We start from the raw sequence: 16,431 nt of genomic DNA, 5'->3' as shown, positions 1-16,431 counted from the left end.
ATATACCAATTATGATAAGTAGTCCTGTGATTAATAACATTCAAGGTGGGGATGGCATCTGAGCAGTGGTATGCTGATAAATTGGCTCTCTGGGGAATAAAAAGAAAAAGAAGCCCTGATGTTTAGTATTTGCTGATTTCTGTGGTGTAAATACTTCCATCACAGCCAATTTGAAGCTACCATTATTTTTAAAAAATATATTATTATTGATTTCAGAGAGGAAGGGAGAGGGAGAGATAGAAACATCAGTGATGAGAGAGAATCACTGATTGGCTGCCTCCTGCAAGTCCCCAACTGGGGAGCGAGCCCACAACCCAGGCATGTGACCTTGACCAGAATTGAACCCAAGACCCTTCAATCTATAGGCTGATGCTCTATCCACTGAGCCAAACCGGCTAGGGCCAATATGATGTTGAACATGGGGTTGGGAAAAGACGAGCATGATGGGCCCTTGCAAACCAGTACCAGCTGGTTCCAGCACACCACTGAACCTGCACAACTTCCCCAGGGGCAAGGATGCCCTTCTTGAGGCCTGCTTTCATTACCTGGGCAGCAACCATGTGCTCTGCATCTTCTTTTTTGCTCGTTGCCGGGTAGAACACGATGTTGTCAATGGCCTGTATCAGTTCCAACTGGACCACGCACTTGATGAGGAGGCTGGCAAACAGTTTCTGATCTACATTAGATGATAAAGATTAACCCTAATAATGACTCAGCCAGTATTGGATAAATATTCACTGAGCTCCTACTATGTGCCAGGCACAGTTCTTGATGCTGTGGCCTAACAATGAATAAGCAAGATAAAAATCCCTGCTCCCATGGCAGACACAGACAACAAACAAGGTATTTAAGTGTATGATAGAGTATGTCAAACAATGAAGACATATGTAGGGGTGGGGATAAGGTAAGGATGGTGCAGGATTGGTTTGAAAATTTAAGCAATGTGGTCAGGAAAGGCCTCTCTGAAAATGTAGTATCTGACCAAAGACCAAGACTTGAAGAAGGAGAGGAGTCAGCTATGAAAGTCCAGTATCCTCCAGTCACCGGGTGGGCCATCTTACAGAGCAGCTCAGGACTGTGCCCTAGACACAGGAGGCCAGACTCTCCAAAGAGGTAGTATCTGGGTCTTGAGGGGTGGGGCTCATTTAAGTTCTTAGTTCTGGATCACTTTCTGTCTGCCCTGGAGGCAGGACTGCTTTCTGCATTTCCTACTTCTGAATCCCTCAAGAGTCGTGCACCCCTTCTGGTGGTTATCTATCTTTGACTAGTTAATAATTCTTTTTTTTAAATTTAATAAATCTTTATTGTTCAGATTATTACAATTGTTCCTCTTTGTCCCCCCAATAGCTCCCCTCCACCTGGTTCCCATCCTACCCTCTCTGCCCTTACCTCCTCCGCACTGTCCTCATCCATAGGTGTACGCTTCTTGTCCAGTCTCTTCCTGCACCCCCCACATCCCTTTTCCCCGAGAATTGTCAGTCCACTCCCTTTCTATGCCCTTGATTCTATTATATTCACCAGTTTATTCTGTTCCTCAGATTTTTAATTCACTTGATTTTTAGATTCACTTGTTGATAGTCAATGTATTTGTTCATAATTTTTATCTTTACCTTTTTCTTCTTCTTCCTCTTCTTAAAGAATACCTTTCAGTATTTCATATAATACTGGTTTGGCGGTGATGAACTCCTTTAGCTTTTTCTTATCTGTGAAGCTCTTTATCTGACCTTCAATTCTGAATGATAGCTTTGCTGGGTAGAGTAATCTTGGTTGTAGGTTCTTGCTATTCATCACTTTGAAAATTTCTTGCCACTCCCATCTGGCCTACATAGTTTCTGTTGAGAAATCAGCTGACAATCGTATGGGTGCTCCCTTGTAGGTAATTAACTGTTTTTCTTTTGCTGCTTTTAATATTCTCTCTTTGTCTTTTGCTCTTGGCATTTTAATGATGATGTGTCTTGGTGTGGTCCTCTGTTGATTCCTTTTGTTTGGGGTTCTGTGCGCTTCCTGGACTTGTAAGTCTACTTCTTTCACCAGGTGGGGGAAGTTTTCTGTCATTATTTCTTCAAATAGGTTTTCAGTATCTTGCTCTCTCTCTTCTTCTGGCACCCCCATAATTCGGATGTTGGTACGCTTGAGGTTGTCCCAGAGGCTCCTTACACTATCTTCAAATTTTTGGATTCTTTTTTCTTTTTCAGCTGAGTGTTTTTTGCTTCTTTGTATTTCAACTCTTTGACTTGATTCTTGCGGTCCTCTAGTCCGCTGTTAGGTCTCTGTATAATATTTTTTATTTCAGTCAGTGTATGTTTAATTTCTAGTTGGTCCTTTTTCATATCCTTGAGGGTCTTGCTAAATTTATCAGCCTTTTCTAGGAAATTCTTGAAAAACCTTATAACCATGGTTTTGAACTCTATATCCAGTCATTTGTTTTCCTCCATTTCTTTCATTTGTGATCTGTTTCTTTGTCTCCACATTTTCGCTGCTTCCCTGAGTTGGTAGAGTAGCTTTGTGTGGTAGGTGTCCTCTAGGGCACAGTGGCTCAGCCTCCCCAGTTAATCTGAGGTGGACACTCTTGGTGCACCCCTATGTGGGCTGTGTGCACAGCCTTGTTGTAGTTAAGTCTTGACTGTTGTTGGTATCACTGGGAGGAACTGACCTCCAGGCCAATTGGCTGTGAGGATCAGCTGTGTCTACGCTGGGAGAACTTCTGTGCTGGAGACACTCTTATGAGACAAGACTTGCAAAATTGCAAAAGCCTCTGTGCTCAGCTTGGAAGGGGCGGAGTTTCAGGGCGGAGCAGACAGCCCTGGTTTCCCGTCAGCCCTGCCCTATGAGGCCCCTGGGTCTCAGTGTCCCTCGGTAATCGCTGCAAGCACTTCTGAGAGAAAGCCGCCATCGAGTTTCGCACGCTAACAGATAGTCCAGTTTCTCCCTGAATGAGTTGGGGTTCCCAGAAACTTGCCCGGAACTGGAGTTCAGCGCAGTCTGGAGTTTCTGTCTCCCTCCTGCTTTAGAAAGCCAGTCGCGCCCTCAGACTCCCGTGTATTCAGCAGTCAGTCCTCTCTGCGTGCGCGCGCCTCCAGACCTCTGCCTTCTGCAGCTCCCGAGTCTCAGGGCGCTTTCTCTTTTCCTGACAGTCCAGATTCCCCCCGAATAAGTCTGGTTTCCCAGCGTCTCGCCCGGGACTGAAGTTCAGTGCAGTTGGGAGCTTCCTTCTCCCTCCCGCTTTAGAAAGCCAGCCATGCACTCAGCCACCCCGTGCACACAGCCGCCTGTCCTCTCCGCATGCGAGTCTCCGTACCTCAGCCTTATGCAGCTCCTCTGAGTCTCAATGTGCTTTCCTCTTTTCTTCTGGTTGTAGAATTTCCACTCAGCCAGCTTTCCTGTGGTTCTGGATGGTGTCCGTTTTGTCTTTTAGTTGTAGTTTTGATATTGTTGTGTGAGGCAGCAGTTTAGGTGTTTACCTATGCCACCATCTTGGTTTCTTCAGTTAATAATTCTTTATGTTGAATTTTCCCTGTCCAAATTACTGGTGGGGTTTTTGCCTATTGACTAGACTCTGACTAGTGTTGCAGCCATCTTTTCTTCTAAATTCCTGGGCTCAGGGGCAGCCTATGTCAGGCACTTTATAGGTGTTAACTGACTTAACTACAGTAAAAGTATAGATTTCTATTCAACTTATTGTTATAGAATCAGAATATGGAAAACACTAAATGAAGTGTTTAGTGACAGCAAATAAGGAGGATGGGTCATCTTCAAGATTTTGAAAGTGGCTATGAAATTATTTAAGATCTCCGTGCAGAATTCACTTTAATTAAAGAGGAATATAGTGGAGTTGCAATGTTGTAACGTACACCAATTCAATTATGCATCTTTGACCAAGGAAAGAAAACAATACAAGCAGTGTAAGAGATTCTCCTGCTGCTCTGCTCACTGAGCTGAAGCCCAGAAGGGAGGCTGAGATGGGAGTCTGGGAGGAACCAACACTGCTCCTTGGAGGGATGGCAGGGTCTTGAGTCCCAGGAGTCTCTCAGGGTATAGAGGTTTTGCTGCACTGACTGTGGTTCTGCACTTGCTCCCCATCCACAAGCCAGCCCTTTCCCTGGAGTTGATGAGGCAACAGTGCTCATGCTCTCAGGGACACGGGAGAAACTGGCTGTGCTGCAGTTACTGGGAACAGTGCATCAGTCTCCAGCATGGTGCCTTTGTAATGCATTTCAAGGGGGGTTAGTTTTAATGCTTTCAAAAGATAATGAACACATGGCTTTGTCTGCTGTGCTGTTCAGAAGTTAATGGCAATGCTAACACCTACAGTCTGGCATGTTGAGAAGAGGGTGGGTATGTTAGGAAGAAACACAATGGGGCACATAACTTTAAAAAGAGCAGACTCACATCAGAACAGTTCTGATTTCTCAGTTAGCCAAAGTGTGTCTGAATCACAACTCTACTACATATTGCAGGTCATGCCATGGGTCTGAGTCCCAGACCACACAAATGCAGTTTTACCACCTCAGAGGACTAGCATAAGGGTCACACACATGAAACACACTGTACAGTGCCTGGCTCATAGCAACTGGTATACCTATTTTTTTAAAAATGACAGACAGCAAAAAACACCAGAAGCAACACCATAAGATACAAATTGGTAAAAGTAATTTGAAGCTAATATCCAGAAAAGGGATCTTTAGCACACAAAGAGCTCCTCCAAGCCAATAAAGAAAAAGAGTAAGAATCAATACAAAATGAGCAAAGATTATGAACAAAATAGAACTGGTTCTTAAACACATTAAAAAATGGCTCAGTCTCACTCATTATTAAAAAGCTGCAAATTAAAATGACTCCAAATATACCAAATATCACCTAGGTGTTTCCAGAGATCATGTAAACAGGTATAACCTTAATGGGCAGCAATCTGGACTTATCTGCCAAAATGGCAAATGCACTTATTAGTTAACCCAGCAATCCAATGACTAGGAATTTGGGCCATATGGTAACATAAATTCATAAATGATACACGCTAGGTGATTCATGCAGTACTGACTGTAAAAAAAAACACAGTGGGAATAATACACATGTCTTTTAGTAGGGACCCAATTACACAAATAACATCTACAGCCTGGAATAATATACAATAGTGTAAAAGAATGTGAAAGCTATATAGGTACTGATTTTGAATGAGTTCTAAGATATATTAAGTGAAAAAATAATAATGTATAGCCTTCTACAATTTGCATCAAGAGGAGAGAATTGATACATGTGTATATACAGTATCTATATGTACATATAATATACCTATGTATCTGTATCTATCTGTCTGTCTATGTGTACATACGTATTTGTGTGTTATGGATATGCACTTCTTGCATATGAACAAATGTCTCTGGAAAGGCACCTAAGAAATGGGTGGCACTGCTGGCCAGACAGGAAGGAACTGGCAGACTGAGGCACAGTGTGGAAAGGCTTATCATGTTTACCCTTCTGAATATCTGAACCACGTAAATGTGTTACCTATTTAAAATAAAAAAAATAAAAATAAAAAAGTGGCCTTACTTGCGTATGGTCTCCCTTTCCAGCTCTCATCGGTGGGGTTAGAGAGCTGGCTCTGGCCTCTCTCAGAGGCATTTTTATCTATGCTGCTTAGCGACTGGCGGTCCAGATCCACATCCTAAAAGTAAACCAGAGAGAAATACAATGGTCACTTCTCTTCATCTGAAATTCAGCAGCTGGGCAGAGCGGTGCCTGTTTTAACACTGGGGCTCAACTTAAATGTAAGTGTCTTGCTCAGCTTGAAGTACAATTACACTGCATGCTTAAAGTGATACTTCTCAGAGGCTGCACAGGAGAGATTACGGATTTCAATGATTTCTTCCCTCCATTAAAACTTCCTATTTTCTCATTCCAATTTAGAGGGCATTTCTCGACATATGATTTAACAATGAGCATGACCAAATTTTAATGAGATCAAATTAAAAAGTAAACTACTGTAACAGCTCGCCTTTTTTCCTTTTTAAATTGACTACAGAAGAAGACAGAGTTTAATAGTTATGTATAGTGTCATGGGGATATTAGATTTATTGGGGGGATTACTTTGTAAGTTATATAAGTGTCTAACCACTATGCTATATACCCAAAACTAATATACTATTGTATATGTTGCCCTAGCCGGTTTGGCTCAGTGGATAGAGCGTTGGCCTGCGGACTGAGGGGTCCCAGGTTCGATTCCGGTCAGGGGCATGTACTTTGGTTGCGGGCACATCCCCAGTGGGGAGTGTGCAAGAGGCAGCTGAATCGATGTTTCTCTCTCATCGATGTTTCTCACTCTCTATCACTCTCCTTTCCTCTCTGTAAAAAATCAATAAAATACATTAAAAAAAAAAAAGTTATAAAATGAAAAAAACCACACACACAAAAAAACAACCAGAAAGTTTAAATAATGGGCTTCATTGTTAAGTTGCTATATCCCAAATGCCTTTTGAAATCTAATGCCCTTTTTGATATTTGGGAATAGATGTTAATATTACGAACACTGCCTGGCCGGTATGGCTGAGTGGCTAAGTGTTGACCCATGAACCAGGAAGTCACGGTTCGATTTTTTTGTCAGGGAACATGCCCGGGTTGCAGGCTCGATTGTGTGTGTGTGTGTGTGTTTTTGTGTGTTTGTGTGTGTTTGTGTGTGTGCGTGGTTCCAGGAGGCAGCTGATCGATGATTCTCATCATTGATGTTTCTCTCTCTCTCCCCTTCTTTCCTCTCTGAAATCAATATAAAAACACATTTAAAATAAATTAAACACTTGTAAAATAGTTGTAAACCAAAGTATTTTAAAGTGGGGCTTGAATTAGAACTTTATGTGGCTGCACACAAAAAACAACTACTACTTTGTAGTCTGTATAACTTCTGTTATACAGCTAATGTATTGTTAACGTTTAGTAAGTGCCAACATGCTGCAGCTGATACTAATTAGTCCTTGCTTAGTTGGAAAGCCATGTATGAAAGTATGGCATTACAGAACATTTTTTCTATATAAACGATTAATCCTGAAAACAAACAAATAAACACCCCCCCCCCCCAAACAACAACAACAACTACTACTTCATTGGTGGAGAGAAAAAGTACTCTTTATTTAGGAGGATAATAAACAAAGATAATTACACTCAAGCATTTATAACAGTGAAGTATGGGAACTGACCTGTCCAACAAGGGAGAATTCATTAAATAAATTATAATAATGTGCAGCTACTACATACCTGCAATATGTAGTAGAGTTGTGATTCAGAAAAGGCTGTTCTCAGAGAATATTTAAAAATATGGGAAAATGCTCACAATGTTAAGTAATACATTATGTGCCAAGTAAGCCAAATTCCAAATATGTGGGTTACGTGAGTGCAATCACATAAAGAAAAAACTAGAAAATTTTTGTGTTTTTTATTGAGTGAGGTGACTTATTTTCCTAATATTTTTCTACACTTTCGAAAAACTGTGTTAATGAACATATATCGTTTTTAGATCTTATAACCATTTTAACTCACTTCCCATCAGGAAAGCATTAACTCTTTGGGCTGCTAAATCTTTTACTATAAAATGAGAAAAGAGAACCAAAAAGAAATCTTACCAGATGTTTTTCTGATGAGTCTTCCTCCATTCCTACAGGCCTCCAGGTCAGCAAACTTGAGAAAATGCAAGAGAAGGAAAAGGATCACTTGAAAGGCAACGCGGAGATCCAAGACTCCACTGAACACACAAACAAATAACGATAATCACACTAACACTTACACATGTGGGATGGTTGTTTTGAAAATATCCATCATACAACTGCACGTTTTATCCCAGACATCAGGACTGAATTTCTCTCCATTGGATATTACTAAGTTTTCTAAGCAATTTGTACCTGATCGAGCCAATTGCTCATTATCTGCAAAATAAAATAATATCTATCATTAAACTTCAACTGCTCTCTGACAACCAGATTGCTGATGCTTCATGTTGTGAAGTGGAGACTACGCCATTGGTGGGTTTATAGGCTTTTAATTAATGCAGCATTGCTACAGATAGTATTAACATTTTTATAGTTCAAGTGGGGGAGAAATTATTTGTCATAGCTTTACTGCTAGGGATCGAAAGAAGGTCAACATTTTGCTACCTAATTAACTGGCTTCTTGTATGAGAAATGGTAAAAGAAAATGGAAAATATCTGAACAGTGTTTTTAAAAATGTAGTCATTCGGCCGAAACCGGTTTGGCTCAGTGGATAGAGCATCGGCCTGCGGACTCAAGGGTCCCGGGTTCGATTCCGGTCAAGGGCATGTACCTTGGTTGCGGGCACATCCCCAGTGGGAGGTGTGCAGGAGGCAGCTGATCGATGTTTCTCTCTCATCGATGTTTCTAGCTCTCTATCCCTCTCCCTTCCTCTCTGTAAAATATCAATAAAATATATTTTAAAAAAAATAAAAATAAAAATGTAGTCATTCAAACTCTGTTTTTCCAATTTTTGCCATATCAGTATCAACTGCTTTATCATTTATTTTAAAAATGAATCACTTTTTGAAAAGCTTAAATTAAGCCTCATCTTACGAAGCCAACACTATCTAATGCATCCAGATCTAATATGCTATGTGGGTATTTTTCCTAATACACACTAAAATAAACACCTAAGTACTAAAACAAAAAATGTCCATCGATGAAGCTATTGATCTTGACTCCCACAATACATTTAAAAAACATTTTATCATAAAATTGTAAACAGACAAAAATAGAAAAAAATAGCATAACTTACAAAAAGGCACATCTTTTAAAATATAAATACAGACCACCTTAAAGAAATATAAACTGACTTGGTTGAGAGGTTATTTTTATGTCCTAATTAAAATTTTAAAAATACATTTTCACTAATTAAATTAGGGGTGGGGAACATCCAGCTTGAGGGCCGCCTAAGGCTGGGAAAATCATTTGGTCGGGCCCTGCCAAGGCATTAGGGTGAGTTATTAAATGTTTGACCAAATATAGCAGCTAATTTTTAAGCTGATAATTTTATATGGCCTGCAAATGATGTTATAAATATCCAAATGGCCCTTGGCAGAAAAAAGTTTCCCCACCCTTGAATTAAATGATATAGTGTACTCCTTGGCATTATCGCCATGCTTTTATATGTGGAAAAAATTAGTCTATCATAAAGGACTATGTCAAGATAAATGATGCCTAGAGACATAGAATACCTTGTTTTACACACCACTGCAACTGTGCGAATACATCAGAAAGAAGAACTTCATTCAAAGCTTCATAAAACTGGGTAAATACGTCACAAATAGCATAAAGTGCGTGATTACAAGTTGTTGTCATCCACTCAGATTTCTGGAAAAACAGTACAAAGATAATGTTTAAAGACCACTCTGTCCCATACATCATTGACAAACTATTCTGAAAAGCAATCTAGCATTGTGTATCAACAGTCATATCAGTTCACATCCACTGGTGCAGTAACACTTCTAGGAATGAACCCTAAAGAAATAACCAAAGATTTGTGGGTGAGCTTTATGTTTACCACACTGGTATTTATACAAACACAGATACAAACTAATGTCCAGCAATGTGCGATTAAATTGAGTACATCCATTTGACAGAACATTAAACAAAGTGTTACTTACAAAAACTTTTAATTATTTGGAAAAAATGAATATAAGGTTATGCTAAATACACCATACATCAAAAATTTAAATATTAAAAATGAGTAAATAGGCATCTTTCAAATAAGATATAAAAATGGCCAACAGCCTCAGGGCAAGGTAGTCAACATCACTAAACATTAGGGAAATCAAAATCAAAACCACAACGAGATGTCTCCTCATAGCTGTTAGAATGGCATTCATCAAAAAGACAAGAGATAAATGCTGGAGAGGATGTGGAAAAAAGAGAACACTTGTGTACTGTTGGTGGACTGTAAATTGGTACAGCCACTATGAAAAACAGTATGGAGGTTCCTAAAAAAAAAAAAAAAAAAAATAGAACTACCATATGATCCAATAAATTCTACTTCTGGATATATATCCGAAAAAAGTATTTGAAGAAATATCTAGCCCTGACTGGTTGCTCAGTGGTTAGAGCACTGGCCTATGGACCAAAGGGTACCAAGTTTGATTTCCAGTCAAGGGCACATACCTCTGTTGTGGGTTTGATCCCTGGCCCTGGTCGGGGTGCGTGCAGGAGGCAACCAGTAGATGTGTCACTCTCACATCTCTGGCCTATCAAATTAATGATTAAATAAATTACGAAGAGCTGGAGTGGGTATGGGGAAGCGGTAACACGCATGCATTGCTGGCAGAAGTGTGAAGAGCTATAAGTGTATTTGGAGGTCAACTAGAAGTATGTACCAAAAGCCTCAGTGATGTGCAAGCCCCAAATCTGGCAGTCAGACCACTTCTCCTAAAAGCAAACTGTAGCTGCAAAAATGTTCATTTCATTGCTGTCTAAAGGAAAACTGGAAACCATTTTCCATGGACTATGGAACATCCAGATAGGACTGTTTTGCAGTCCCTAAAAACGTTGTGGAGGACAAGTTGCGGTTGTAGGAAAAAACACATTAAGTTAAAAAAGCAGGTCCCCGTATATGATAGGATTCCATTTTTGTTAAAAAAAAGAAAAGTGTATAACACACACACACACACACCACACACAGCATATCTGAAGGGGTTAACAGTGGTAACTTGTGGAAGTTTTGAACCGTGGGTGCTTAAATTTTTTATTTGTTTTTCTGTTTTCCAATTTGTTTTATAATGAAGAAAAATTTTAATTGCTTTAATGTAAGATTAGAAAACTGTATCTATGCTATGACCGGGTCCATTCGCAACCTTATTTAATCTATATAAAAGACAAGAGGGAAACTTGCCAAAACATTAACTAATTTTGCATTGATTTTAAATGATCAGTTTCTTGTATTCTTAATATTCCATATTAAACATATGTTCCTTTTATATCAGGGGGAGGGAGGGAATGCTGTTCCTAAAAGAAGGTAAAGAAGTTACTCTCCCATCTTAAATCTTGAGCTAGAATGCCTTCTCCTCAGCCCTCTACCTCCAGGGGAGAAATACCAAAGACAACGAGAAACATCTCACATCTTTTATAAAACGGCCTAATGTTTGCTGACATTATCTGACTGCAACTTCATATTAAAAACCCTTTTAAATGTGTTTTTGAAGGGAAAGAGTCACTCCACTTTTTACTGACTGTTCAGAAGTTGTCAAGTGAACCAGTCAGGTGCCCTGCTGATCTGGCAGGTACGATGCCTCGGGGCCAAAAAGGCAGAGCGTGGTGATTAAGGTGATTAAGTTCCTCTCACTCGTCCTCAGACAGGGAGGGTTTCTTATTTATTTATTTATTTAAATCTTTATTCAGATTATTGTAATTGTTTCTCCTTTTCCCCCCCATAGCTCCCCTCCACCCGGTTCCCACCCCACCTTCTGCCTTTACCTTCCCCCCACTGTCCTCATCCATAGCTGTATGATTTTTGTCCAGTCTCTTCCTGAATCCCCCCATACCCCTTTCCCCCTGAGAATTATCAGTCCACTCCCTTTCTATGCCCCTGATTCTATTATATTCACCAGATTATTCTGTTCCTCAAGTTTTTAATTCACTTGATATTTAGGTTCACTTATTGATAGATATGTATTTGTTGTTCATAATTTTTATCTTTACTTTTTTCTTTTTCCTCTTAAGAATACCTTTCAGCATTTCATATAATACTGGTTTGGTGGTGATGAACTCCTTTAGCTTTTTCTTATCTGTGAAGCTCTTTCTCTGCCCTTCAATTCTGAATGATAGCTTTGCTGGGTAGAGTAATCTTGGTTGTAGGTTCTTGCTATTCATCACTTTGAAAATTTCTTGCCACTCCCGTCTGGCCTGCATAGTTTCTGTTGAGAAATCAGCTGACAATCGTATGGGTGCTCCCTTGTAGGTAATTAACTGTTTTTCTCTTGCTGCTTTTAATATTCTCTCTTTGTCTTGGCATTTTAATGATGATGTGTCTTGGTGTGGTCCTCTTTGGATTCCTTTTGTTTGGGGTTCTGTACACTTCCTGGACTTGTAAGTCTATTTCTTTCACCATGTGGGGGAAGTTTTCAGTCATTATTTCTTCAAATAGGTTTTCAGTATCTTGCTCTCTCTCTTCTTCTGGCACTCCCATAATTCTGATGTTGGTACGCTTGAAGTTGTCCCAGAGGCTTCTTACACTATCTTCAACTTTTTGGATTTTTTTTTCTTTTTTCTTTTTCAGTTGAGTGTTTTTTGCTTCTTTGTATTTCAATTCTTTGACTTGAATCTTGTGTTCCTCTAGTCTGTTGTTGGGTCTCTGTATATTTTTTATTTCAGTCAGTGTATGTTTAATTTCTAGTTGGTCCTTTTTCATATCTTCGAGGGTCTCGTTATATTTATCGGCCTTTTCTAGGATATTCTTGAAAAGCCTTATAACCGTGGTTTTGAATTCTATATCCAGTTGTTTTCCTCCATTTCTTTTGTTTGTGATCTGTTTCTTTGTTGCCGCATTTTCACTGCTTCCCTGAGTTGGTAGGGTAGGTTTGTGTGCTAGGTTTCCTATATGGCCCAGTGTGTCGGCTTCCCCAGTTAACCTGAGGTGGATACTCTTGGTGCACCCCTTTGTGGACTGTGTGTACAGCCTTGTTGTAGTTAAGTCTTGATTGTTGTTGGTATCATTGGGAAGAATTGACCTCCAGGCCAATTGGCTGTGAGGATCAGCTGTGTCTACACTGGAGAAGTTCGGTGCTGGAGACAACCTTATAGGATTAGACTTGCCAAATTGCAAAAGCCTCTGTGCTCAGCTTGGATGGGGGTGAAGTCTCAGGGCAGAACAGTCTTGGGCTTCCAGTCAGCCTTGCCCTGGCGCGTGCGTGCCTCCAGACCTCTGCCTTCCCTGGCTCCCGAGTCTCTGCCCGAGAGTCCAGATTCCCCCCGCAAGAGCGTGGGTCCCCAGGAGCTCGTCTGGAACTGGGGTTCAGTGCAGTCAGAACTGGGGCTCAGTGCAGTCAGGAGTTTCCGACTCCCTTCCACTAGGGAAAGCCTGTGGCAAGCTCCGCTATCTTTGTGTGCACTGGTGCGCGCGCCTCCAGACCTCTGCCTTCCCCGGCTCTGAGCCTCCGCCCGAGAGTCCAGATTCCCCCCCGTAAGAGCGTGGGGCCCCAGAGGCTCGCCTGGAACTGGGGTTCAGTGCAGTCAGAACTGGGGTTCAGTGCAGTCAGGAGCTTCCGACTCCCTTCTGCTAGGGAAAGCCTGTGGCAACCTCCGCAGCCTTTGTGCACACTGGCGCACGCGCCTCCAGACCCCTGCCCGCCTGGGCTCCCCCGGGTCTCCGAGTCTCCGGGTGCCTTTCTCTCTAGCTGACAGTCCAGACTCCCCCTGTATGAGCCTGGATCCACGGGGTTTCGCCCGGAACTGGTGTTCAGTGCAGTCGGAACTGGGGTTCAGGGCCTTCAGGGGCTTCCTTCCCCCTCCCACCAGAGAAAGTCAGCCAGGCTCTCAGCCGCCCTTCCTCTCTGCGCGCACAAAGACCCTTTGCCGTACCTCCAATTCTCTGTGAGCCTTTCTCTTTCCTTCTAGTTGTAAAATTTCCACTCAGCCAGCTTTCCTGTGGTTCTGGATGGTGTCCGTTCTGTCTTTTAGTTGTAGTTTTGAAATTGTTGTGCGAGGCAGCAGTTTAGGTGCTTACCTATGCTGCCATCTTGGTTTCTTGGTAGGGTTTCTTATATTAGTTGCCATTGGTAGAAAAGTGCCAGGAAGGGTGTTTCCATTTTTAAAATACATCTCAAGTGACTCAGTATTTAAGACTTCCATGGAGATGAGGACACAACCCCCAGAGGCAGACGAAGGCCAGAGAGGCTTGTCTCCCATCTCATCCTGGTCTGTGCTTTAGTCATCACCTACCTCCGACTGCTGCTCCGGGAGTTTCATATTATCAAAAATCCTGAACACAATTCTGAACAGGTCCTGCCACCAATGCTTTTCAAAGGTGTGGCCATAGCTCTTCATGATCTCGAACATGACCGTGAGTCCTCTGCAGGAAACAAAACCAGGAGCAGAAGAGGGAAGGGGGCGGGGGAAGAGAACAGCAGAGAAGAGAGTGGGAGAGCATGGGTTAGGTGAGCAGGTGACTGAGGCTCATTCAGTGATGGGAGGCGCACCGCCCTGGGACACAGTTACCTTGTCCGCACATCTAGCTTGCACCTATTGATGATGCAGGAGAGCTCAAACAGAATGGGGAACCAGCCTCGGACCCAGACTCTGTCACCAGGAGCCACATTCATGTCATCGCTTGTGTATTCTTGTAGCACCTACAATGAAAGTCACCTCTCAGGTACAGACTATGCAAGCAAAAGGAAAAAGTGAAAGGGAACTACACAGGGAGGAAGGCCTCACACATGTCCTCTCCTAAAAATATCCATTCAGCAAGGGATGCTGCAAAATCTTAGGTCTTTCTGGAATGTTACTACAGTACTTAAAATATGACTTAAAACAATAGCAGCAACAGCTACTATTACTGAATGCTTATTATGGGCCAGGGACTGTGAAAGTGCTCTACATGGTTTAATAATTCTCACAATGATTCCGAGACGCAGGGAAAAAAATAATGGTCCCATTTTACAGATGAGTCAACTGAGGCACTAAGAGGTTAAGTAAGCTGCCCAAGGTCATGCAGCTAAGAGCTGGCAGTCTTTCCATAGCCTGGATGTGAAGCCCTATCTCTAGGATTTCCAGCCCTCTGCTCTGTAACCACTCTTAAAGTGGCATTGTTGTAAAGGAATTTCTTTATCAACTCTGGTTACCTAACATTAGGCAATTTCTCTCTGTGCTTCAGTTAACTCCCTTGCACAATGGGGATATAACTACCCACCTAGTAGGTCTGCTTTGGAGATTAAATAAATCAACACACAGTACCTAGAATGGTGCCTGACATGTAGTAAGTGCTCAGCTAACAGTGGCTCTCATTATCATCATCATCTTCATGAGCTGTTGTGGGGACCAAGCATGTCATCTCAGGGGCTTACAGTTCTGTAAAGAATGCTTGAGAAGAGATCTAGCCACCATAGTTTATGTTTGTTTCCACCCAATTTCAGTGTTTTGAGATTGTCATTTAAACCAAGCAGGCCTCCTTAGATAGGTGAGACATAATAGAAAAACCCAAAATATTTCCAGGAGATAACAAAAGGTGATTTTTCAATGTGACTTCCCAGCCATGTCACAATGGCATAATGTCATTTCCTAAAAGGGAGGTATATTTTTTTTCAAATAGAAAGGTCTAGCTTGTTCAGCTTTGTGAAAATTCAAAACTAAAATACTATTACTGTCTACAAAATAATTTGTAGGATACCAAACAAGTTCAGTTGAATAAAATAATTTCATAAATACAAAATACAGAAAAGGTATAACCCCTACAATGAAAAGCTCTTTGTCAGGAATGAAGGTTTTGGCCCCACAACTCCTTCCCCTCATCGCCCATATGAGCGAGGAAAGGAGAAATGTACCCGAGGCCTCTCGGAGACGTATTTGGCACAGAAACGGATGAGCCGGATGGCTTCCATGCTGGTGTCAGGGAAAGCGGCATTGCAGGCAAACTCTGACAAGCACTTCACAGCATCCTGAAAGGAGTCGATGGCTGCAGGGAAATGGTGCTGGAAAATAGTCGCTGGGGAGACAAAGGCATATAAAAAAAAATAAGACCAGGATTTAGAAATGGGGATTAGACACACACACACACACACACCCCAGAGAGGATTTCTTTTGTGAAAATCTAAGAAAAGCATGCCAGTATTTCTGTAGGACAGTGCTTCTTAGTCAATTATTCAGGAATAAGTGCACTGGGTACAATTCGGGCTAAACTGGTTCCTGAGCTCAAACAATGATGTAAAGACCCAAAAAATCATTCATTCTACAAACATTTGAGTGTCAACTATGTGCAAAGCATGGTTATGGGCCCTGGAGACAAAGAGATGATGAATCAAACTTGCTCTCTCAGGGTGCTCATGCTCCAATGGGCAAGACAGACAACAATCACCTAAGTTAGTGGTCGGCAAACTGCGGCTCGCGAGCCACATGCGGCTTGTGAGCCACGGTTTGCCACTCTGTTGACTTATGAGTTTGCCGACCACTGACCTAAGTCAATTCCTATATAATCCTATAATAAAGAGGTAATATGCAAATTGACCATCACTCCAACACACAAGATGGCCACCCCCATGTGGATACAAGATTGCTGCCACAAGATGGCCGGCAGGGGAGGGCAGTTGTGGGCGATGAGGCCAACAGGGGAGGGCAGTTGAGAGGGTCCAGGTCTCAGAGGGAGGACAGTTGGGGGCGATCAGGCCTGCAGGGGAGGGCAATTAGGGGTGACCTGGCCGGCAGAGGAGGGCAGTTGGGGGCGACCAGGATTGCAGGGGAGGG

The 16,431-nt window shown here is 41.9% G+C and overlaps 1 protein-coding gene across 1 annotated transcript in view; it reads right to left on the bottom strand.

Annotated features, from left to right (window-relative positions):
- Positions 1-16,431, bottom strand: part of ARFGEF2 (ARF guanine nucleotide exchange factor 2) — a 95,714-nt gene that overhangs the window by 11,887 nt on the left and 67,396 nt on the right. Inside the window, exons 28-35 of the mRNA XM_080683130.1 lie at positions 15,516-15,676; positions 14,194-14,324; positions 13,918-14,047; positions 9,207-9,342; positions 7,769-7,907; positions 7,608-7,662; positions 5,548-5,662; positions 546-676 (exon numbers count right to left, since the gene is read on the bottom strand). Of these exons, the coding sequence (XP_080539256.1) occupies positions 546-676; positions 5,548-5,662; positions 7,608-7,662; positions 7,769-7,907; positions 9,207-9,342; positions 13,918-14,047; positions 14,194-14,324; positions 15,516-15,676 (998 nt within the window). The remainder of the gene's footprint in view (positions 1-545; positions 677-5,547; positions 5,663-7,607; positions 7,663-7,768; positions 7,908-9,206; positions 9,343-13,917; positions 14,048-14,193; positions 14,325-15,515; positions 15,677-16,431) is intronic.

The sequence above is a fragment of the Plecotus auritus genome, assembly GCF_963455305.1.
Source record: "Plecotus auritus genome assembly, chromosome: 8".
NCBI lineage: Eukaryota > Metazoa > Chordata > Mammalia > Chiroptera > Vespertilionidae > Plecotus > Plecotus auritus.
The sequence above is the reverse complement of the archived record's forward strand: the minus strand, read 5'-3'. Positions and strand labels throughout refer to the sequence as shown.